At 47.9% G+C, this 22,600-nt stretch overlaps 6 protein-coding genes across 6 annotated transcripts; 5 read left to right on the forward strand and 1 right to left on the reverse strand.

The window, feature by feature from the left end:
• Positions 1-99: 99 nt before the first annotated feature.
• Pdw03_8776 (ca2+-modulated nonselective cation channel polycystin protein) lies at positions 100-1,465 on the forward strand (the record flags this gene model as incomplete). Its single annotated transcript, XM_014682497.1, has 2 exons — positions 100-133; positions 198-1,465. The coding sequence occupies 2 exons, from the start codon at positions 100-102 to the stop codon at positions 1,463-1,465; spliced, it is 1,302 nt and encodes a 433-aa protein (XP_014537983.1).
• Positions 1,466-7,279: 5,814 nt separating this feature from the next.
• On the forward strand, positions 7,280-8,627 carry Pdw03_8777 (BZIP transcription factor (MetR), putative; the record flags this gene model as incomplete). Its single annotated transcript, XM_014682500.1, has 2 exons — positions 7,280-7,556; positions 8,038-8,627. The coding sequence occupies 2 exons, from the start codon at positions 7,280-7,282 to the stop codon at positions 8,625-8,627; spliced, it is 867 nt and encodes a 288-aa protein (XP_014537986.1).
• A 574-nt stretch (positions 8,628-9,201) lies between these two features.
• Positions 9,202-10,371, forward strand: Pdw03_8778 (methyltransferase domain-containing protein; the record flags this gene model as incomplete). Its single annotated transcript, XM_014682501.1, has 2 exons — positions 9,202-9,324; positions 9,409-10,371. 2 exons carry the CDS (start codon positions 9,202-9,204, stop codon positions 10,369-10,371), a joined length of 1,086 nt encoding a protein of 361 aa, XP_014537987.1.
• A 3,196-nt stretch (positions 10,372-13,567) lies between these two features.
• Positions 13,568-15,506, forward strand: Pdw03_8779 (MFS multidrug transporter, putative; the record flags this gene model as incomplete). The annotated part of the gene is made up of 3 exons (XM_014682502.1): positions 13,568-13,983; positions 14,072-15,190; positions 15,251-15,506. The coding sequence occupies 3 exons, from the start codon at positions 13,568-13,570 to the stop codon at positions 15,504-15,506; spliced, it is 1,791 nt and encodes a 596-aa protein (XP_014537988.1).
• A 902-nt stretch (positions 15,507-16,408) lies between these two features.
• Pdw03_8780 (putative RNA-directed DNA polymerase from transposon X-element) lies at positions 16,409-16,873 on the forward strand (the record flags this gene model as incomplete). The annotated part of the gene is made up of 1 exon (XM_066102059.1): positions 16,409-16,873. The coding sequence occupies one exon, from the start codon at positions 16,409-16,411 to the stop codon at positions 16,871-16,873; it is 465 nt and encodes a 154-aa protein (XP_065957142.1).
• Positions 16,874-20,569: 3,696 nt separating this feature from the next.
• Pdw03_8781 (Transcription factor IIIC, subunit 5) lies at positions 20,570-22,026 on the reverse strand (the record flags this gene model as incomplete). Its single annotated transcript, XM_014682503.1, has 2 exons — positions 20,570-21,835; positions 21,904-22,026. 2 exons carry the CDS (start codon positions 22,024-22,026, stop codon positions 20,570-20,572), a joined length of 1,389 nt encoding a protein of 462 aa, XP_014537989.1.
• Between the last annotated feature and the right edge of the window lie 574 nt (positions 22,027-22,600).

Raw genomic sequence — 22,600 nt, forward strand, 5'->3', positions numbered from 1 at the left:
CCTCGGCGTGGCTCGATCTTCAGGGCACTTCTCCCTTGCCTACCTTTGACTTTTCACAAGGCAGAGAGGGTAGTGACTAGGCTGCCTTTTCAAGCTAGAATGGCTACTGCTGATGGTCCTGCTAGGGTGCATGGTAAGTACAGATTGTGACTTTGTTGGCCACCATGAACCTCTGCTAAGGGATTCACACAATACAGACCGGAATGTACGTCGCCGTCCATTTTCAAACTGGGTGAAACGCCTGGCGAACCTTAAGAGTTCCTCCGACTCTGCGACAAATCGATGGTCCAACAAGCGCTACACGGGCACCAAGGGCAAGAAGAGCGATCAAGAAAACAACCCATACCCACTCTCTGGAACCATCAAGCGTGACACAGGGACTCGGACACCGACCGACTCATACATAGATGATCAATGCGGTGCAGACCATCGCTCCAAGAGCGATCCATCTTTATGCTCAGGCTATGAGAACCCGGCTCCCCTAACAAGCGCAAAATCAGCTGCGCCAACCATTTCAACCAACGGCGACGCCGCATTATCCGAAGCGGCATATTCCAAAGCAGGCACATTGGCAACTGGTACTGAAGGATTCAGCACGCATGGAGGAGGAGAGGGTAGCACCTTCTCGTCACCTGCACCTTCAATTCGATCGATGACCACTACCCTGACCACTGTTCACTCGGCGGCACCCTCGACCCAACTGTACAATGCGCAAAATAACCACAATGGGCATCATCACCATCATGGCAGCTCGATGCAGAGCTCCTCGAACCAGCAGATACAATTTTCCCACCAATTTCCTTCAACCTCACCCGCTACCGCAGTCCCATCGCACCTGGTGCCCCAGAGCCATGCGATGACGTACAGCGCCGCAACCGCAAATAATGCCTTGACGGATAACGCCTCTCTTCTAACTCTGGCAAGCTCATCTAAGCGCCGTCGCCGTAACTCCCTGGACACCAATGCATCTGTACGCGGATTGGCTCCATCTTCTGTCTTCGGCGGTAGTCGGGAGAGCCTGCCGCTGAGTGTTCTGAGTGGGAATGCCACGGAGGTATCCAACACCTCTGTTTTTAGTGCGTCTGGGGTACTGAGCCGACCAAGCATTGTTGGCCTTGCTAGTGCTGAGCGCATCAGTGTCTACTCGGCATCCGGAGTAATTCCGCTAGCCAGCACCGCTGCGGAGCGCGGCAGCTTGTACACCACCAAGCCAACCGCCGGCGGTGATACGACCAGCATTCGCAGCAGTGTCCACTCGCACAGTCGAAATGACAGCACTGCCCCCAGCATCGCCGGGGGCATTGGTAGTCAGTTAGCTCTGGCTGGTCGCATGAGCCGAAGAAGTTCGGGCTGGGGAGAAATTACCGGCGAGGAAGGCAATAATGGAAAGCAAGTTGAAAAAAATGAGGATGAAATGGCGACCAAGGATCAAAACGCCTGTCCCATTGAGCCGCTCAAAAATTGATTCCACATCCCATGTATCCGCACACCTTTGCCGGCCACAAAGGGTGAGGTGTGTTTGAATGAAGTTACGCATGGACAGGTCGGAAGATTGAGCGAATTAACAGCGATCCTTTACTACATAATGACTTGATGCAAGGTTACCTTTCAAGGACCTGGATATTTTTAATGGTTTGGTGGCGTTTTATGGGCTGGGACTTTGATACCCTATGCGGTATGGACGAATTCGTTTCTACTCAATCCATATTTGCATGCAACTTTCAATCTTTCGTGTATCCATTAGACCTTTCCTAGATTCGGTTTCGGGTGATTACTTTGGACATGTGCATATTCTCGTCGTATTTATCAGTGCCCATTCACCCCTGCCCGTCAAGGCCAATTGGCTTAAGGAAACTTGATTTCATCGGCGCCGGATGACTATGGGCATATCGGACTCACACGCGAAGCACGTATTTTGGTACGTCCATTCATGATTGGGGTCCATCAGTTGAATCTACATGGAGTTGATACTAAATAGGTTGAAAGCTAAGGAACCCCTATACCACTCACATCGAACGAGCTTTACACCGACACAATCAGCTTTTTGACCTCTTGTTACAGCGAGAGACTGGCCCATGCAAAGCGAGCCTCCGCGACCGAAAAACCCACGGTTTGTGACAAAGGGGTTAATTCCAGCATTAGTTTCTGCAGGGAAATATCGTCTATCAGGAAGCGTCAACCCCTGGAACGAGGCAGTCGAAGATGATGGCAAAATCAGGGTTGAGGCGCGAAGCTTCACGAAAGACGGCGTCCAGGCATGGCAAGTTGCGGATCACCTTCCTGGGAGCGGAGCATAGACCCCAGTTATGGCAAGTTCAGCTATCGCAGCAGGTTACTTAGATAGCTATGAAATGGCAGCACGCATGGTGGCTGAGCTTGTGTCGCCTCCGGCAAGAATTCTCAGCACTAGCCAGTTGACGGTCTGGTTGCCTGCGGAAACCTATCCATTCGTCTGCTGGGAAAATCTCCTCTACATGTTTACCATGGACGGATCCTAGCCCCAGTTTGTCTACAAACTTGGTAATTGACTGATCGAAAAGCTCGTATTCCAGAAACTTGATCATGGTCCACAAGCCCCGAACAGGTCGAATGTTCTGGTGTAGACCATGTCGAAAGGTCCTTGGTATTTGTTTTGATGCGCTTTTATGTGTGAGCACACAAGGACAAGCTCGGTGTGGCCTTTGCAATGCGTTTTGGAAATTTGCAAGTCCCTGAGCAGAAACACTTGCAACCTTTAAACGGTCGATCACACTTACTGACTAATAAAAAGGTGTTCCCCAGCACAACATCGGACAGTTATAACATGATCCTGTATCCATGCCTGTCTCTCAACCGCAAGGTTCTTGACAATACTCAGCACGAAACGCAGAAGGGCGTTGTATACACGGCTGTTGACGACTTGGAAAATCAAACTGCCATCTTAGACCCTATGCCCCAAAGAGCGCAGCTATCAACATGAAACCGAGGTTTCAGTGACATCCAATCATTCATGGCTTACAAAGGAGCTGGTCGACGTAAAATGAATTGCCCCACGAAACGGCTAGCGGCCGACCTCATCAACAGCTATTAAGATACATAGGAATATTCTCAACACACAGTTCCATCCATGTTTCATGAACATCTACCTCAGTTTTTCATCACGTCAAACCCTCACGACCTTCCGGCAAAAGTTGGCGCTTGCACTGCATCAATCAATTTAGCATGAATACTACGGCAAGTAGTATTTTACATAAAAGTGATATTGAAGGGCATCTAGTAAGTTCCTTAAAGCCCCTAAGTGCAAATACTACAGTTCAAAACGAGAGAAAGAGGTGACACGCAAAGCTCGGTCAAGTATCGAAGAAACCATAATTCACAGACCAAGGGCTTTTTTCAGCAAGATCTTGAAGGTGGCTTCTTCCATAATTGCTGTGAAACTGCTCTATATTAGCACGCTGATTCAGAAGCCGAGAAAAAGCAAATCTCCACCCCTGGCACTTGATATTAGGCCTCATGGCATTCTCCAGTGTTTTCAATATCTCTTGCGTCAATCGTGGAAAGTTCTCATGGTCTCTTATCCAATTCTATGCTTGAATGGGCGTAATGTACCATCCAAGTCAAGCCTGTCTGCCATCTCAAACAGTTTTAAAAAGACATCCACCGAAGCCTTCCATCAAGAGTCGCCGTCGAGGGTTGGGGGCGCAAATTATAGCAGTGTGCTTTGCATTGACATGGCACGACCCAAGGAATGTGCACTTGAGATGTACGACGGGCATGGCCGCTCCAGTCTCCAAGTTTGTGAGCACAATCAGGATTGTTGACGGAAGGTTTGGATACGTACGACAGGACAAATTCGACTCCTGTTTGGAACCATTCGTGCTCGGAAAACTCGACCAGGTCCTTTTGCATGTCATCTTGAGGATTTTCGGTCCCGTAAACTTTTCTCTTATTCATTTTGCCAGTACTGCCTGTTTGAGCTGTGATGAGTTGGATGGACGAGGGGCTTGATATAGATGGCTGGCCTTTTTGACCCATCTTGGATGCTGGATGGATGGCTTCTCTCATGCTTTGGTTATTTTCATGCGCGTTGCTGCAGTGGGAATCCTATTAACAGTCGGGGAAACTAGTAATAAAGGATTTCTAAAAAAGCATGGCCCCCAGGCACGGTAACTTTGGCCAAGTGGGACTTCGGGTTAAACAGTTCCTGTGGAAGGCTGGCTACTGTGCAATATTATCCCGGAGGATTCCAATTAACCTTTTGGGGCTCAACGATTCCACGGCTTCCCTTAGAAAATGAAACTAACGGCGGATGGCTACTTCCAGAAATTGAATGAAATTGTCATTTTTCTTGTAATGATTCGTGGGGGAATGCCATGTTAGTGGGAGGAAAAGGAGAACCGGGAAACCCACTACCAAACATGGACTTACCTGACTTGCTCAAACGGTTTGTCAAAGGTTGCTTAAAGGGGTTTTAGTTCATTTGACTTGATAGGAAGATTCAAAAGCATGCATGTACAAACTGTTTGTGGTCATTTGGCCAGCTGAGCAACGTCTCATCGAGTTCCATAGAGTTGATTCATATCTTGTGAAATAATACAAGTTTGCACAATGCCTCATGTATGTTGCAGTGTGACTTCTCGCACGGTACATAAGAAACAACCAAAACTACATACTTTGGCCTTTTATCTCTATACTTGCCTGGCTGGGTGTTTAATTTCATCTTTCTCTTTATGATACATTTGTAGTATTTCCTGGTCATCATTACTTGACTCTATATTCGATGAAAGGAAGTAACCCATCTGGGTTGATTGCTCTATTATGTCATAGCTGTAGTTCAGGTGTCAAATAGAACAGTGACCGATGAATCGTGTTATTGACACAAATTTTGGTGTCGCAGTCTGTGATCTTGAAGTGTCATTACCTTGGGAGATACGATATCCATAGCTCCCTCTTGATACTTGTAAGGCATCCCTTCTCTTTCAAAATAATCTTGCTTCTCTGAACGAATTGTACATCCGGCTTGGACACGAAAATCAAGTCCAAGTGCTACGAATACGATTGAAGGATCAGAGCTGTGTTTTATTTCAGATAATTAATTCTGTTAGTGAACTAGGAAGCAAAACGACAGCCAGCCCAAAATTTCAGTTCTGTTTCTCTTATTGCAAATTTCCTGTTCCTTCAGCCGCTCCCACCGCGGAGGACAAAAAGACGGACTTCTTTTTGCTATTCGGGGGCGGATATCGTGTTTCAACTCCACCCAAGCTTCGCCTTCCGAATTGGAAGACTTGGCAAAGGCCCTATTTGGGTGACAGTGGACGTTCCCAAGTGAAGCAGAGTCTCGTCAATTGTAACGGGCAGATCTTTCTATCACAGCACTAGTTAGAGTTGCACCAGGTGAGCTATTCTGTTGTACGGTTATCAGCCACTTCAAATGGCTCACACGCAATGTTGTCCAGTGTACCCGTGGTTTCGGCCAATCACTTCTGTGGGGTGTGAATGGATACTCTGCCTGATCCTTCCCTACCGAATTACTCATACGGCATTATTGCCCGACTTGAACTGGAAGGAAAGTTGGGACCATTCCGATAACCCAACTTTTGCGAATCCGAATTATTCCCAGCCAGAAAGTAGATTTCTGTTTCTTCCAACACGTTCCACGTACCAAAGTCAGAAAGCTTAAACCACGCTCTTGGCTATTTGAGCTGGAAAACGGTTTGTTTTCGACGAAAAATCCAAAATGCACAAGATGAGTAGTGCCGATGTTGATGTCGAGATTATAACGAAACTATTTGTGACGAACCCTCGCGGATTTGTGGACTTTAAGAACGGTCAACAAGCACTGAATCTCCTTCCAATGGGGCCAAGGAGCTTGGCTAGTCCCGAAGGGTGAAAGGATGGATAATTCGGAGGCTAGCATTGAAGGACAGAGAAACATGGCATGATATTGAGGGAACTTTGACGGCATCGTGTTGTGGGAACCATGTTACAACGCACGCTGTGTGTACTACTACTAGTGGGGATACTAAGAGAACGATCCCATATGCTACTTACTGTGCATGCATATTGTATCTACCATTGAAACAAGAGTACTCAAATTTGTCTCGAGTTGGTGATTTCTACTAAGCCAAGACATTAATGACTTGGTTTTCTTCCTTGTGCTCAGAGCCACAGTCATCAGTGGCCAGTGCATCAAAATGAAGAACGCTAAACCGTGTCGAGTCAATCCGAATTTTGAATTTCGGAACCCTTGTCAAAGTCTGTGCTTGAGGACCAGTGCAGATATATCCCGTCTTAGGATGTTTAGATGGCAAGAGCTGAAATCATCCTCCTCATTAATCAATTTTTAGAGCAGACACCAAGACAAGATGATCAAGATGAGGTATGGTGATTATTAATTTGCAGCGAGTTCGGAAAAATCAGGAATAACTTCACCCTGAACACGGACGGCGTTCATTCAGGGCTACTTTCGACGCTGACCAAGCCGGCAAGGTCCGCCAATCAGCGGTGGGTAGACCCCATTTCGGGGCCCGCCGTTTTGTGTCCGTTCGGTGCCGCGTTTGTCGCTAGGATTATTGAAGTAGGAAAATGAGGCATGGAAGAATGAATGGTGCAATGTGTTATTCGTGATTCATGCAAGATTCATCTCATCTCGTACCATGTTGTAAGCGATAGAGTATACAGGATTAAATATATGCAGTGGGACTACTCCGTATCTATTTCGAATTGGGAACGTGGAACCGAGGAGTTGAACTCAATGGGCTCCGATTCTCGGCCTTTGATCAACTCGTTTCTACATTGTATGCCACATTTACAGAGAGCCTTGGAAGGAATTGAAGGGTAGAGTAATGGGAAGAGGAAGCGGAACATATCGATGTAATTTTTGTCCTTCCAACAGAAACAGAATCCCCAGTGCACGGTTCGGAAGGCAAATGAAGCCCTGGAGGCAAATTGGGGGATTAATCATCATCCACCCCTCCGACCCCCAGGCTTCCCACCCCCACTGGACATTCAAAGAAAAACCCACTTCTGGCCCCAACTTCTCTCTTCTTCTCTCCGGCTCCTATCCATTTTAAATCTTCAACATTTCGATTCACCCGAATCGAATTAGAGCAACCTCACGACTGTTGCTTCAACATCCATCGCACTCGCGACGAATCAGCACAGAGCCGCATTTGGCATCTGAGTTACGTCTCTACAGCCTGCGCAACGCGCACTTCCATAAAGTCCATCGGCATCGAGAAAATCGGTTTCCGGCTTCCGCCTCACCTAATCGTACCTGAGAAACGGGGAAACCTTCATCATGGCCAACTACAACGGGCGTCGCATTCCCAACTTCTCGCAATACCTGGATGACTTGAACGCGATTCCCTCGCCGTATGACCAGGCCCAACAGCAGCAACAGCAGCAGAGTACCTTTAACGATGAGGACCTTGCTCTGTTCACCAATACCGAGTTTTTCGAGTTCGACAAATTCACCGACTTCGGTGGTCTGCCTCCATTCTCGCCAGAAGACGAGAAACACGAGGTTATCTCGGATCAATCCGCACAAGATCTGAAGTTCTTGGATTTCCTGAATGGTAAGTGTGTCTGATCTTGGTTCCTGTCTTTCGCATCGTTGGTTGGGTAGTCCCGAGTCTCAGCTGCATGGCTTTCCCACCATACCCCGCAGACTAGTTCACAATTGTGTCTTTGGGACCCATATCTACACCTTGCATTCGGTTTCTTTGGTTGCCTTTTATATTCATCATTCCTGCCACTACATGAGTTATGTCTCAGTTTTGGAATATTTGGCGCTTCGTGCGCTTCATGTGCTTCAACATCATACCATGCCCTACCGCTTTGGCCTCCTTGGAAAATTTGAGCCCTGCATGTCATCCTTCCCGTGGCCCTAGCAGGGTTTTCATTCAATTTTAACTTTGGGTTGTTGATGCGAATGATCTCCGCTATCACGCCTTTTCACGTGATCGGCTCCCCTGCTCGGACTCTCACTACTCTTCGGGAAACCGAACCCTACGATGTAGATTTTTGAAAGTTGAATCATTGCTAATGGTTTAACAGCAGAAGGACTCAATGGCCTGACTGACTACCAGCCCGACCTGACCCGCTCTAATGTCCAGTTGCCCATGCACAATGCCCACTTTTCGGGGCTTTCCTCCATTCCTACTGGGCCTGTGACTGTAAACCAGGCACCCATTCAGCCTGCCCCCATCAACACCGCCCTGAAGGTCGCCCCGGCCCCATCCGTTTCTATGTCGCCTTCTACTCCAGTGACCGGCACCAAGCGCAAGAACTCGGCAAATTCAACCCAAGACAGCGCCGAGGAGGCTAGTCGCCAAATGGCCGAAGAAGACAAGCGCCGCCGTAACACCGCTGCCAGTGCTCGTTTCCGTGTGAAGAAGAAGCAGCGCGAGGCCGCTCTCGAGCAGACCGTCAAGGAGACCACCGAAAAGAATGACATTCTTGAGGCTCGCGTGTCTCAGCTCGAGCTGGAAAACCACTGGCTCCGTGGTCTGATCATGGAGAAGAATGATGCCGACGAGCAGTCTGAGCAAGATATCTCGGACATGTTCAAGAAGTTTTTGGCCTCACAGAAGGCTACTAGCTCAAGTATTTCCGACCTGAAGCGCGGTGTGGGCACTCTTGTATGAAGCATTTGCTCCATGCTGAAAGTAGAAGAAAAAAATCGTTACGAAAAAGGAAAAAAAAAAGAAGCCCCAGTCTTGTTTGATTGCCTTGCTACTCTACTCTGCTGCTTTGGGTGGTGACTGTCCTGTGGGCTTTTTCCTGTTAGCCCCGCCTCACTATCTTTGCTTTCATGTTCAGTGTGTTCTTTTTCCAGCGATTTTCTTGGTTTTCTAGCAGCCAGAGCTACTTCAGATTTTACCATCTGTAGGTCGAGGGGGTGGTGGGTGGATGAGTGATGTGTCTTCACGGCAGTTTTATTTAGATTCAACTATTCTTGCGTTTGAGCCCTGTTTTTACAATCGTCAACTTCGCGTACAACATAGAAGATCCACCGAATCCTAGGGCCATTAAAATCCCGACTTCAATCTACACGTTACATCTACCAACTACATTCATTATATATATGTTTGGTAGACCGACATATCTTGGCATTGACAACCGACCGGCCCACCCGGTAAGCTCCACCGCAACCGGCTTTGCAGAATTCTACGAAAGAGAATGGATCATTGCCTCCTTCAATCCCCGGACTATTAAACAATGCTAGACTTCCTCAAACGCGCCCTAAGGAAACCACACGCAGACGTGTACGGTCTAGACCATGCCATCCTCAACATACAGCTGCCATTGCAGAGGATGTGGATGAACATGGGGTACTGGGAGGTAAGTTATCTGAGACAAAGACCATTTAAAACAAATGTCTCACGCAAGTCAATCTATTCGAATACACCTTGACCCTCTTCCTAGCACACAAATGACTTTCCAGAAGCCTGCCAAGCGCTCCTAGATCAGGTTCTCACGGCTGCGCTATCAACAGAGAAGGCGTCTGCCGTGAGAATCCTGGATGTTGGGTGTGGATGTGGTGATCAGTCGTTGTATCTGACGACGATTTTAAATGGCGCTTCTCCTACATCCCAGTCCGGTTTTGAATCTGGGACTGGGACCGGGACAGCAACCCCTGCCCCGATTCCCAGCATCACGTCTGATATCCAACCAACAGAGTCAGTTCTGCGGTCTCGACATAGCAAGAACAAGCTGCAATCTCCCTCTTCTCTGCGCCTAGATGCCTATATTGGGGTCACGCTGGTACCCGCGCAGGCCGCCCTCGGCTCACGCCGCATTCGCCATATGCAGCGAGAAAGCGAGGACTTTATCCAAGCAGAAATCTATTGTGCAGACGCTGCAGTCCCCAGCTCTTGGACTGGGGAGTTGAAAAAATCAATCACAGCCTTTGGAGACACGTCAATCAACCAGAATGAAAACGAAGACACATCTACATGGCTCTTGGCCCTAGATACGTTATATCACTTTCGCCCCTCGCGCCTTCCTCTTCTTACCTATGCACAAAACACCCTCAACGCCTCATTCATGGCCTTTGACTTGATATTATCTAATGGCATAACTTGGTACGAAAAGATCCTCCTCCGACTCGTGTGCTGGGGAACGAACTCTCCATTTGGGAATTTCATCACCGAGAAGGAATATGTGGAGCTCCTTGTTAAAGCTGGTTATAATCCAGCCTCTATTGAGATCCGAGATGTCTCGCAGCACGTTTTTGGCGGGTTGGCGGGATTCATTAAGCGCAGGGCTGAGGAGGCAAGGCCCTATGGGATAAAACTAGGAAAGTTCCGCGCGGTAAGCTTTGTGTTTGAGTGGTGGGCCAAGGGGAGGGTTGTCAGGGGTATTGTTGTTGTTGCAAGGAAGGATTAAGCGCTTGAATGGTCTAGTAGGCTGCATTGTGTGTCTGGTATTATGTTGAGATAGCCGCTGGGCTCGGTGCCAGTTTTCCTGGTTTGACAGGCCTCCCCTAGCTGTTTAGGTGGCTCTCTATTTGTGTATAGAGAATCAAGTTTTCTTCTCTCCCTCCTTGCTATAACATAGTATTTAAGCTGGGAGCGAATCAAGTCTCAACTCAAAAGGCGACCTTGTCACCTGTGTCTCAAATGATGAGCTATGATGTATGTCGGCTAGAAGAAAGGATAGGCCCAACCGACATACTCCGATGTAATGCCCGATAAAGAAAATGAAGAAACTTAGCCAATCCATCCACTTGATACTTCTACTCTACTTGACCAGACAGTTCTACCATGCTGTAAATAGCCCAGCTCCTCGGCCTTGCGTTGTCAATTGAGCAATGAGAAAGGCCATCATCTTTTTCGACATGGTTCGATTGAGATATTCATCCAAAAAGAAGCTCTTGCTACTTTGCCTGACTCAAATCTCTAGCCACAGGCAGCTCGCTAGATTAAAGGGACCAATGGAGGCCCAGCGAATAGCCTTCAAATCAGAATAAGCAATCTGCGACAGAAGATGTGCCTGCATCTAGCCCTTCAGATGCCCCCCATACGGGTCTATACTACCGACACCGACGTAAGCTTTTTTTGATTTAATTTTATTATTGTTTTTCCATTTAGACCTGAAAACCGACAGTCGATTATTTGGGCATTGACGTGGACGGTTTTAATATGATGAAGCACCTCATATTTGGGAAATACACATGCCAATCATTCAATGTTGTGGCTGTTAGAGATGAGGTTGCTATCGTGCAAAAAAAACCCCAAAGGACAGAGAAATTTGGAAAGCCCGCCGAAGACTTCCCTTAACAAGCATTTTGTTTCAGAGATTGCCTTGACTGCATAGCGCTTCTCCATAAATAACTGGCAGTGGCTCCTTACCTTCGGCCCTAAGACACCGGGAGTGTCAAACCGAGCAGCGCCACACCACCATGGTATCCCGCCCTACGTCTCGTAGTTTTTTCCAAACCCCATCATCCAAGTAGACTTTACATTTGCCAATGTCTTCGTAGATCCAGACACTTTTAGGATGATATCCAATACCGACTGGTAACATAAAGTCATTGTTCCCTTATCTCTTATTGCTGGACATTCTAGAATGTTCCCACAATATCCACCAGCTTGTCTTGAGAATCAGGAACCAGGAAATTAACCTCTCGAATATTCCAAGATTAACACCCAGGGACAAGCTGGGATTGACCATCACCTTCAAAGAAGCTGTCTACCGTATCGATACCGTGAATCTAATAGCACAGTCGACAAACTACACTCAGGAGCTCTACAAGACCGGATAGTCTTCCGAGCCAGCAGCTTGTAGAATATTCCGGGTGAAAATGGTGGGGAGGCCAAAATCCGCTGAATGGCGCGCGGCTTCGGCACCGTGCCAATTCGAGGGCCCGCAATGAGGTCTGGGTAGGGTGGCTTGCAAAAATGCTTTAGAATTGACACTATACAACCCATTTAAAGACCATGATTTCCGTTTAATTTACTTTAGAGCTGGTCTCGGAGATTTTTCTTTGCTATTTTGAGTTTCTAGATTTTCTCCAATCACTTTAAAAGTGAGACATGTCCGACGATCAGGGTTTAGAGGATGTGCTACGACTTCACCAAAGCGGGATTTCCACTTCCTCTTCACTCTATACCCCCTTTCACCTTGATTCCTCTCTTTTCTCTCTCTCCGATCGGTTTGTTCTCTCACTCCGTAATACAAACCTGTCCTCAAATTTTCAGTAACACCCCCGACTATGTTATAATCATGTCAGACCTAGGGATCATCCTCACCTCCTTACGCGAGATTCTGACTCTAATGATAGCTTCGCCATCGAGTAAATTTCTGGGCCCGCACGGAAGTGAGTATCTAGTGGCTAAGCAGAATACCTACGGAGTAGAAACCGGAGATTAACACAACATATCGCTCCTATAGGCTATAGCTCCCTACGCTTGCCGGAAACCGTGCTAGGACCACCACGATAAACGCTAAGCATACGGATTCCCTTCGGTTACCTGAACCAACCCACATCTTTACAATATATTAGTGTCTATATGAGTGGCGGACGATAAGCAATTGTGATGAGTTGAAATTACACGTGGGATGAACTTCCTGGCAGAGAGGCCTCTCCAGAATCTTCTGTTCGATTCTCAGAGGAGAAAGCTCAAGATTGTGAAAAGACCGCTACATGTTTCAGAAAATGGCTGGGCACATAGTGACTTGTTTACCCACGCTATTGAGATAAACAAGTCTTTCGGGGTTTCCTTAAAAAATAGTATGATCTCAAAAGATATGACCAAGAATGGCGGTTCTAGGATCATGAAGAAATGTGATGCATTGTTCATTGTTTTACGAAGTAGCCGTACTCGGTACGGAGTATATCACTAGTGGGTGCTACTCCGTACCTTGTGGAGAGTAGATACCCAATCTCCACTCCAGCCCTGAAAGGCATATGGTACGACATACCTAGGTACATCAAGGATATGGATCATGCTGCTCTTGTATCGACATAATCTCTACTCAATCCTATACTAAATTGCCAGTAATCAGTAGTAACCTTCCAAGCTTGATAGCCACTTATATAGTCACCTTGGCAAAAAAAAACCCCTGTAAGCCTCTCGCGTGGCGGTCTGAATCAGGATGACGCACTTCGTAAAGAGGCGGTGGCACTTGACTCCGGAGTTATTTGCTTCAATTCCGAGCTCCTAAGAGAAATATCAAACACTTGGCTATTCAAATTGACAAAATTCTCATAATAAATATCATCATCTACTGGATATGGGATGTTAATTACTAATCGCTTAGGAAGGTCTCATCGTTTGGAAGTTCCGTTTTTGGCCGATAAGTTCGGCAGATTGTTCAAAGCTGAAGCCGCTTAGTGGTGGGTCTAGACGATCATAGTTGCATTCGGCGTTACTTTTTGGTCAAATTTTTTATAAACAAACTGCCCGCGCTTGGATGGCGAAAAACGCCTTTTCCCCCCCTACATATTTCAGGCACTTGGTACCTTTCCGATCTTTCTGACAGTTCCAACAGGGGAAAAAAGAAACTGCAGCCTAAAAGATCTGCAAAGATCGGCCCCGATCACAATTCCCGAATTGATAAAGCGGTCATCTTTGGCAATATGGCCGATCGGCTGCCTGAGGCCGAAAGGTCGCATCTATCGAGTGAAAAGCCACAGAACTCAGCTGAGCTAGAGAGACACACTACGTCAAACTCTCTTGGATCGTCGACTGGCTCGAGCATCTCCTCTGCATATGACCCGCAGGTGCATAGACTGCAATCACGGAACACAGAGCTGGACTTGGAACGTAATCGGACTGGGACATCGATAGCATTGAGCAGGACTGAGACGCAACGCGCCCAACATGCCCTCACCGTGGGTGAGAGTATTCGGTCACGACCGTCGCGGGCTCCATTGCCAGCTTTTGGTGGAGGCAAGCCCTACCCTCCACCTCTCCCTGAACAAGAGGATTACGTTGTGGAGTTCGATGGGCCAGATGATCCATTATACCCGTTGAACTGGCCTGTGAAGAAGAAGTGAGTCATTTCACTATGATTGTCCACATTGTACTGCGCATTAAACATGCAGCATTTGTTCTCCGACACTAACTTGTCCAATCTCTAGATGCTACATTAGTGCCATCCTCGCCTTCACCAGTATTTGCTCCACTTTCGATTCCGCCGTTTTTAGTTCTTCGTCTAGACATGTCTCGAGCCACTTTGGCGTCGGCCTCGAAGTTGCCGTGCTCTCCAGCTCTCTTTACATCGTCGGCTATGCCTCGGGTCCCTTGATTTGGGCTCCCCTATCTGAACTTAAGGGCCGTCGTATCCCCATTATCATGGCTATGTTCGGATTTGGCGTCTTCAACATCGCAGTGGCAGTCGCGAAAGACCTGCAAACACTCATGATCTGCCGATTCTTCTGTGGTATCTTCGGCAGTTGTCCCTTGGCAGTTGTGGCTGCTGTGTTCTCTGATATTTGGGATAACCGCACCCGTGGTGTTGCTATTGCCATGTTCTCCTCAACGGTGTTCCTGGGCCCTCTGCTAGCACCTTTCATCGGAGGTTTCATTAACATGTCCTATCTCGGCTGGCGCTGGACCGCCTATATCCCCGCAATTATGGGCTTCGCCGCTTTCCTCCTGAACATCTTTTTTTTGAAGGAGTCCTATCCACCTGTTGTCCTAATTGCCAAGGCCTCGGAGCTACGTCGCCGAACCAAAAACTGGGGAATACATGCGAAGCAAGAGGAAATCGAGATCGACCTTCGAGAGCTGATCATCAACAACTTCTCTCGCCCGCTTCGACTGCTATTTAATGAGCCATTGATTCTAGCCGTCACTGTTTACTTGAGTTTTATCTACGGGTTACTCTATTGCTTCTTGACCGCATACACTCTGGTCTTCCAGGGTGTGTACGGCATGAATGCTGGCGTTGGAGGTCTTCCACTCTTCGGCATGGTAGTGGGCCTGTTCTCCGCCGCGACTTACATCATCATCTCTAGCAAGGCCTACAATAAGAAACTCGACAAGAACGGTGGTATCCCTATCCCCGAGTGGCGTCTCCCACCCGTGATAGTTGGCGGTGCTCTCTTCGCCGCGGGGCTCTTCTGGTTTGGATGGACTGGCTTCAATGGCACCATCCACTGGATCGTGCCCACTCTGAGTGGTCTATTCACCGGATTTGGCCTTCTAATCATTTTCATCCAACTGTTCAATTATCTGATTGATACATATCTTATGTTGTATGTCATACTCTCCGTTCCTTCAAAGTTTTATGGGCTTATCTAACATACTATCTACAGCGCTGCATCAGCTATCGCAGCAAACACGTTTTGTCGCTCAATGGTGGCAGCTAGCTTCCCGCTTTTCTCACGCCAGATGTTCAATGGAATGGGTATCCAGTGGGCTGCGACACTTCTCGGATGCCTCGCAGCCGTCCTTGTTCCCATTCCCATTGGATTCTACTTCTTCGGTAGGAGACTGAGAATGAAGAGCAAGTTTGCGCCATTTTATGAAGCTGTCCAGGAAGGGCACGCGTCTGAGGAGGCCGAAGAATAGGTGGAGGAGACTGTTCACCGACAATGAACATATAATCGGACTTGTTTCTGTATAAACATCATGTTCCCATTAGGGAAAGTAATTATGAATAGTTAATGTTTTAGCGGCTATGTTTCTGCATCTTTGAGGAGCTATAGTGATTCAAATGTCAACTCTGAAAATGAAATTATATATTACATGATAACTTTTTCCTCTTTAGGACTTGTCTCAATTTGTGTGGACATGAAGGACAATTAAGCTATCGTTTGTATAGAGGCAAGGCCTTCTTCCTGCTTAGCAGGCTAGGATACCGATTTACCTGACAAGCTAACACTTTTCCTGCCCGCATAGATTCTTTTGCCAAACTAACATTTCAGCGGTACTACATTACCCTGCTTTTCCCCCCCGCACTACTCACCGGGCTGCAGAATAGATCCTACAGGGGTATAGATAAGGCGACCGCGTCTAAAGCTTTCCAAGTCTGGCAGGAATCACTCCCACCCACAGATATCTGCGTCTTCTCAGATGGCTCCGAGCAGTGGCAGGAGGGCATCAAGTACGTAGGCTATGGCTTCGTACTTATGGTAAACGGCACCCAAATCGACACTGGCGCTGGCGCTATCAACTCACGCTCTCATGTTTTCGACGCCGAAGCAATCGGAGCCTGGCGAGGGCTCGAACGGGCAATCGCGGTAGCTCCGCCTAGGTCGAAAATCTGGCTCTGTATTGATAGCACATCCGTTATCTGGTGTATTAGGGGGAATGCCTCGAACTCCTCGCAATGGGCTTTTTTAGCCTGCCACCGGGCTATGGAACAGCACAATATCAGTCTCCGATGGGCCCCTGGGCACACTGGGATCGAAGGGAACGAAGCTGCTGACACCTTAGCCGGTGAAGGCGCGCTACGCGGTAGTGCTATAGGGATGGAAGCCGAACCCACGATTAGCGGGATCCGATCCATCTTCCGGGAACTTCGGAACAAGGCTCGCTTGCGCTGGTGGGACACGGTCTCTCAAAAACTCTCCCAGTGGTACCGACGCTGGTCAGACACCTACGAGATTGATTCACTGCCGGAACTCGAACTCCGACGACCAGCGCTCCACCGCTGGCTTGCCCTCCGCTCGTCGCATGGCGACTTCGACTGGTACCACCGCAAGTTCAACCACGAAGACGCCAAACTCGACTGCTCATGTGGCCGCCGAAAGTCACCAGAGCACCTCGCTCTCTGCCACAAAACCCAGAGGTCTTTCCGACACTGGCCAAAACGCCCCCCGACACCTCCAACCGACAGGATAGAGGCAGTCGCCTACCTTCGCAGCCTGGACCCCAAGCAGTTTGTTGAACTACTGGAGCTCACAAGCTTCTACTCGCGGGTCTGCACGAGGTGACTCCTTCATTTGTTTCCTCAACAAAGTCTTTTGGCACCCGCCAATCACCACACACCTGGACCCCCCGGGACCCCCCGGGACCCTCACCCCCATGATGGCCGGCTCACACGTCGGAGACAGCCGTCACCAACTGGCTACTCAGCCCTCGCATTTACGAATGCATGAACTGCAATCTGTGGAAAAAGATCTTTGTATTATAGAAACCATAGCATTGCACGTCCCAATACCCCATGGGAGGTCGCGGGAGCAAGCTTTCGCTTGCTCCCTGCCGGACGTTAATCAAATTTACCTACCTACCTACCTTACCCTGCTTCAGATGTTCTTATATATATAAACCATACCTAGCTAGGTGTTTGATTTTCATTCGACACATTGAACTTGGGTATTCGGGAATGCGCTTCAATATCCTGACGTGACTTCTGGCATCCAAAACTAGTTTTGGATTCAAGCCAACTCGCTCGGACTATCTATTGGGTAACAGGTATCACGACGCTTTGCTAGTGGGAGTTTCGGTCTGTAACCCAGGTCGGACGGGATCATCACCTGCTACTGATTAGGCAGCGCAACTATCTTGTTTGATTCCAGAAGACTTTTGACCAGGACATGGCCATCGAGGATAGGGATCAGATCTACATTAAGCTGCGCATCTTGACTGAGAAGAAACTATATCTAATTCAATACTAAATCACCATGATCCAAATCTTTTTTTACAACAATCGCCCTGCACTGGTGAGGCATCCATGTGGAGGGCTCAAGAAGATGGTGATCTCGGTGTTGAGCCGAGTAACACACGCAGCAAAAGACACCCCAGTTGTAGTTTTACTCCCTTTCAACTTTAACCCTAGCATGATGCATCATCGCATGGCAAGTGCGCGATATAAGGCTCCTTTTCGTACGCTATATCTCATTCATATGGCCCTATCATAGGATGTCGCTCTCTGTACAGATGCTTGTCTTTCTTCTTATAGGTTAGGAGACTCTTACTTTCTACGGATGGTGCATATATATATCAGGCTCTAACCTTCTACTAGGGGTACTCAGCTCTTTCTACGGCCATGTCAAGGCAAACTCCAAGAACGCATCTTATGTCACCTCTCTTGATATACACAGTTCACAGCAAAAAGTCACCTATTGTGTGCCCTAGATTCCGAATGTGAGTTTTGTCAGGCGCAAATAATTAGCTCCAGGCAAATTGAAATGTGGATTATTTACTATTTGTTCTACCCACACATGTAGTGCAAAGAAGGACTCCAATGCTGTTTCTTCATGTGTACAGACACCGCGTCAAATCCGGGAAACTGTGGAGCCTGCGGTGCCATAGTAAGTTCTGATTGCATTTTATTACTCTGTAGACACATTGATTCTCACAAATCTTCTGAACTATAGTGCGTCGTCGGCTCACCACCAACCTGTTGCGACGGAGTATGTACGGATTTGAGCTCGAGTGTGGAAAATTGTGGAGCGTGTGATGCACCATCAGTTAGTATCAAATTCGGGTCTTGGGATATTTTCTAATCAAACTTATTTACCACGCCTTCATTGCAACTAGTGTACTGGAACTCAACCCGCCTGCTGTTCTGGTCTGTGTAAAGATCTGGATAACAACTTCGCCAGCTGTGGTGCATGTGACAGAACCGTGCGTAAAGTCCCACTTTGACCGGAGCATATTGCTAGCACAAGATTCGAAGTCTATCTGCTAAGAATTTTTTTGCGGAATAGTGCACTGGTCAAGTATCAGCCTGCTGCTCAGGCTTCTATGCTGATCTCGCTAATGATCCACAGAATTGTGGTTCTTGCAATGCAGTCCCCTGTCTTGGGCAGCAGGCTGGCTGCTGTGCGGGTAAGTGTACTGATTTCACGACCTCAACTACCAATTATGACTCATGTAGTAGTATGGTAAGCCAAAGATCTGTTCACTTCGTTGATCTACTGAGTGGCTCATCTATCAATATTTAGTGTGGCGGAACTACGCCAGCTTGCTGCTCTGGGACTTGCAGGGACCTGAGTAGTGACCCCCCTACACTGCAGCTCTTGCACAGCTCTCCCTTGCCCTGGTCTCCATCCTACCTGTTGTTCAGGGATGTGCACTGATGTTTCCTCAAATGTCAATAGTTGTGGAGCTTGCAATCGTACTGTGAGTTAACCATTGCCCTACTCTGGGATAATATCGCCGCCTCCACAGTGACCACCTTATCTAAATGATACTATGATGTAATAGTGCACTGGTGCAAGCCCTGCATGCTGCAGTGGATCTTGTGCAGATCTAACCTCCGATCCGAATCCATTGCGGCTCTTGTTCAGCTTTGCCATTCGTCGGACTCAGACCAGGCTGCTGCTCTGGCGAATGCGCTGACCTAGCTACTAATTCACTTCACTGTGGAAAGTGTGCTACAACAGTGATATTTTCTTATTTTCGTATCAAATATCTCAGACTCAATTTAGGTGACTATACTGACAATCTAAAAGTGCCCAGCAAACCTACCAACCTGTTGCTCCGGAACCTGTACCAACACAGTCACCGACTCAAACAACTGCGGTGTATGTGGCGCCAAATGCACAGGCACCCAGCCCGCCTGCTATAATGGGGTCTGCACGGATCTTAGCACTGATCCCGCGCACTGTGGCAGCTGCATTGTCCTTCCGTGTCTAGGCTCTAAACCAACCTGTTGCTCTGGTATCTGTACAGATCTGGCAACTACTGAACACTGTGGATCTTGCTCAGCAAGTCCGTGTTCTGGTGTCAATCCGGCTTGCTGCTCGGGGACATGCGTCGATCTTAATACTAACGCTAACCACTGCAATTCTTGTTTGGCTTTGCCGTGTGGTGGAACACAGCCTGGTTGTTGCTTTGGTCAGTGTAAAGACCTATCTACCAGTTTGAAGTACTGTGGATCTTGCACTGCTGCGACGTGCACTGGCTTGCTGCCGGCTTGCTGTAATGGAAGGTGCACTGATTTGACGACAGATGTGGAGCGTTGCGGATCATGTAGTACAGCTGTGTGTACTTACCTACAACTCCTCTTATCGAATGCTTTCGATTAAAAGCATTAGATGGACATACTAACTCATGTTTCCATTTTCCTTTCACGGTGCAATCTCGGATCAGGAGGTGGAGTCTGTGTTGGCGGCAATTGTATCAGTTGCCCTACGAGCCAGCCTTTTTGTCGATCGTCGAACACATGTGTAAGTTCCCAACTGTGCCCTTTCAGAATTCTGAACTAACTCCCACAAACAAGTGCCCAGGTGGCTTCACGTGTATTAATAATGGTCCTCTACCTGGATGCTGTGGACCGTTGAATACCTGTCCGCCTTTGTCCAATCATCTCGGTGATCCTATCTGTGTAAGTGTGGCACTATATTCACCCGAATCAGCGTTCTGACTGGGCTCAAATAGTGTCCATTGCCATGTACTCTAATTATTGCGCATTTGGTTTGCGTTGGATTCTAGGCTGAAGCTCCTGGTGGATCCATGGGTGGAGAGAGACAGCGAGAAAAGTGGACCTGAATAAATGGCCTACGGATCATATACTGTAGCAGATTACAACATAGTGTATCAAGGCAAAGGTCGAATGTTCATGATGCGTTTTTTTTTTATATTATGTATGCTATGTATAATGTCTCACGGAAATATTAACATTTAAAAAAGCCCGAAGTGAATCTGCACACTTTGAGTCTCGTTATCTTCTTGGCAGGTCGTTATATAGAGGACTCTTTCATCCAAGGCACCTGGACATCCAGGGCGTTGGCCACCCTTGTCGCGGAAGCGAGACATCCCTCAAGCAGAACCATCCCGTCCCAGCACCAACCACCAACGAGCCAGACGTTTCCATCTCCATTCCGCCAAAGCTGGCTCTTGTCCTCTGTAGACCTCTTCTGGCTGAAGATCTGGTTGATGGTTTGTCTGCTGGTGGACGATCGAAGAACACGAGTAAATGTGGCCGAGTGCAAGACCTTCTCAGGGTCAATCGGAGCAATGGGATAAGTCGTGATTAGAGCAGATGACGGGTGTTCATGGATAGTTTCGGTCGCCGTAGCATCTGAACACATGTGGAGTGGGTGAGGTGCAGATTCGCCGGGGTTCAAAGAAACTTGTGCCCAGAGGGATTTGCTAGAATCCCGAATGCGGGAAAAGTCGCGATGCACAATGGATTGAACGGTGGTTGTGGGAACGGCCTTCATTGCGCTTCGGAGAGGCTGGAAAATCGCGCCAACCACATCAGGCGTCACAGCCAGAACGACATGGTCAAAGAGCCGTGAGCTGCTCTGACCATCACGGGTATCTGTCCAGCTCACTTGAACTTTTGTCCCGACGTTCTCGACCGCCGTGACCTTCATACCAAGTTTGTATATCAAGTCTTCGGACAGTTTTTTCTCGACATGCTGAACTCCACCAAGAACAGTGTAGTGCTTCTTACGGAAGGTTCGTCTTCCATACCCGACCAGATCAAGAGCCGGGAAATCCATTAGCGCGTCGTGTGAACAAGTCGCGACGCTCGCGAAGACTGGCAGGAAGTAGTTCTTCACATAGTACCTGGGCAACATGATTCTCTCCACATATTGACGTAGAGATTCCTCCGTGCCGGATGACTCTAGCGTTTTCGGCGCCACAAAGAAGCAGCAGGCTTTGAACCAATAATAGCATATCGCCAGGTAGCACACCTCAATCAGCCACCCGGTCCACGGTAAGCCCTCCGGGCGCAGGGGAGGTAATTGGTGGTTATTTGAGGAATGCATGTAGTATGGAGAGGCTTGTTTTGTCGCACTGTCTGGTAGAGTCGACAGGGAGTAAATAAACCTTAACGAGCGGTATGGGATACCGAAATAATCGTACATTCGCTTGAGACTTTCGTAGTATCCGTCGGCGAATGTGCGCATGGGGAGATCGAGGCGTTCAGGCTTTGCGCCTTCACCATCCTGGTTTGTGAGATTGTATGACGCGGAGTCGAGCGAAAGTTTGTCTTGCTACGCGTTTTGTTGAGATTAGCCCATGTTCGCGCATACGGTCTCGCAGGTGAACAAGTTTTTTTTACCTTTTCGAATACTTCCACGTCGAATCTCCCCCGAGGATCGTTACTAAGTATATATGCGATCACAAGTCCAGCCATCCCTGTGCCAATTACGGCAACATTTTTGCGTGGTTCGTTCGCCCGCATTGTGGAGGAAAAAGGTAATTCACAGTTCCGGAAAAAGGAGAGCTTTGATGGTCATTTCTGGGGTTAAGAGAGAAGTTTAGAACTCGGAAGGTTCAAGAATTCGATTAGAACCCAAGTCGACCTGAAAAAAATCAGGCAACTTGCAACTTTTTCAATATTTTAAGCTTGGCCTTGGGGCAATGTTAATTGTGACCCACCTTTTGTCAGCAAGGGTTGTCGCGGCCTCGGTCTATTTTCTTTATGCAAAGAGAGAATGCATTGTACTCCCAAGAGCTCTATCACAAATCTCAGCCTATCTTTGAAAAAAGGTAGGCTACTCCCAATGTTATATATTGATGATGTCGAGATGCTCTTCTTCGGGTCACAATCATGGAGACCTCGTCGCTTATTCTCAACGTGGACACCCCATAGCACCATCCTGCATTTCAGCCGTCATTCAGGAGACACATTTATTCCGATATACGGGAAACTCATGAGGGTAGAATCGTCAATTGATTCAATTTTCACAAAGGCTCCACAAGTGTCTTTCTCCTAGCGGTGCAGGCTTTCCAGCTTGTTTCACTCAATCACTACT

This window comes from Penicillium digitatum, chromosome 3 (genome assembly GCF_016767815.1).
Source record: "Penicillium digitatum chromosome 3, complete sequence".
In the NCBI taxonomy this organism is placed as follows: domain Eukaryota; kingdom Fungi; phylum Ascomycota; class Eurotiomycetes; order Eurotiales; family Aspergillaceae; genus Penicillium; species Penicillium digitatum.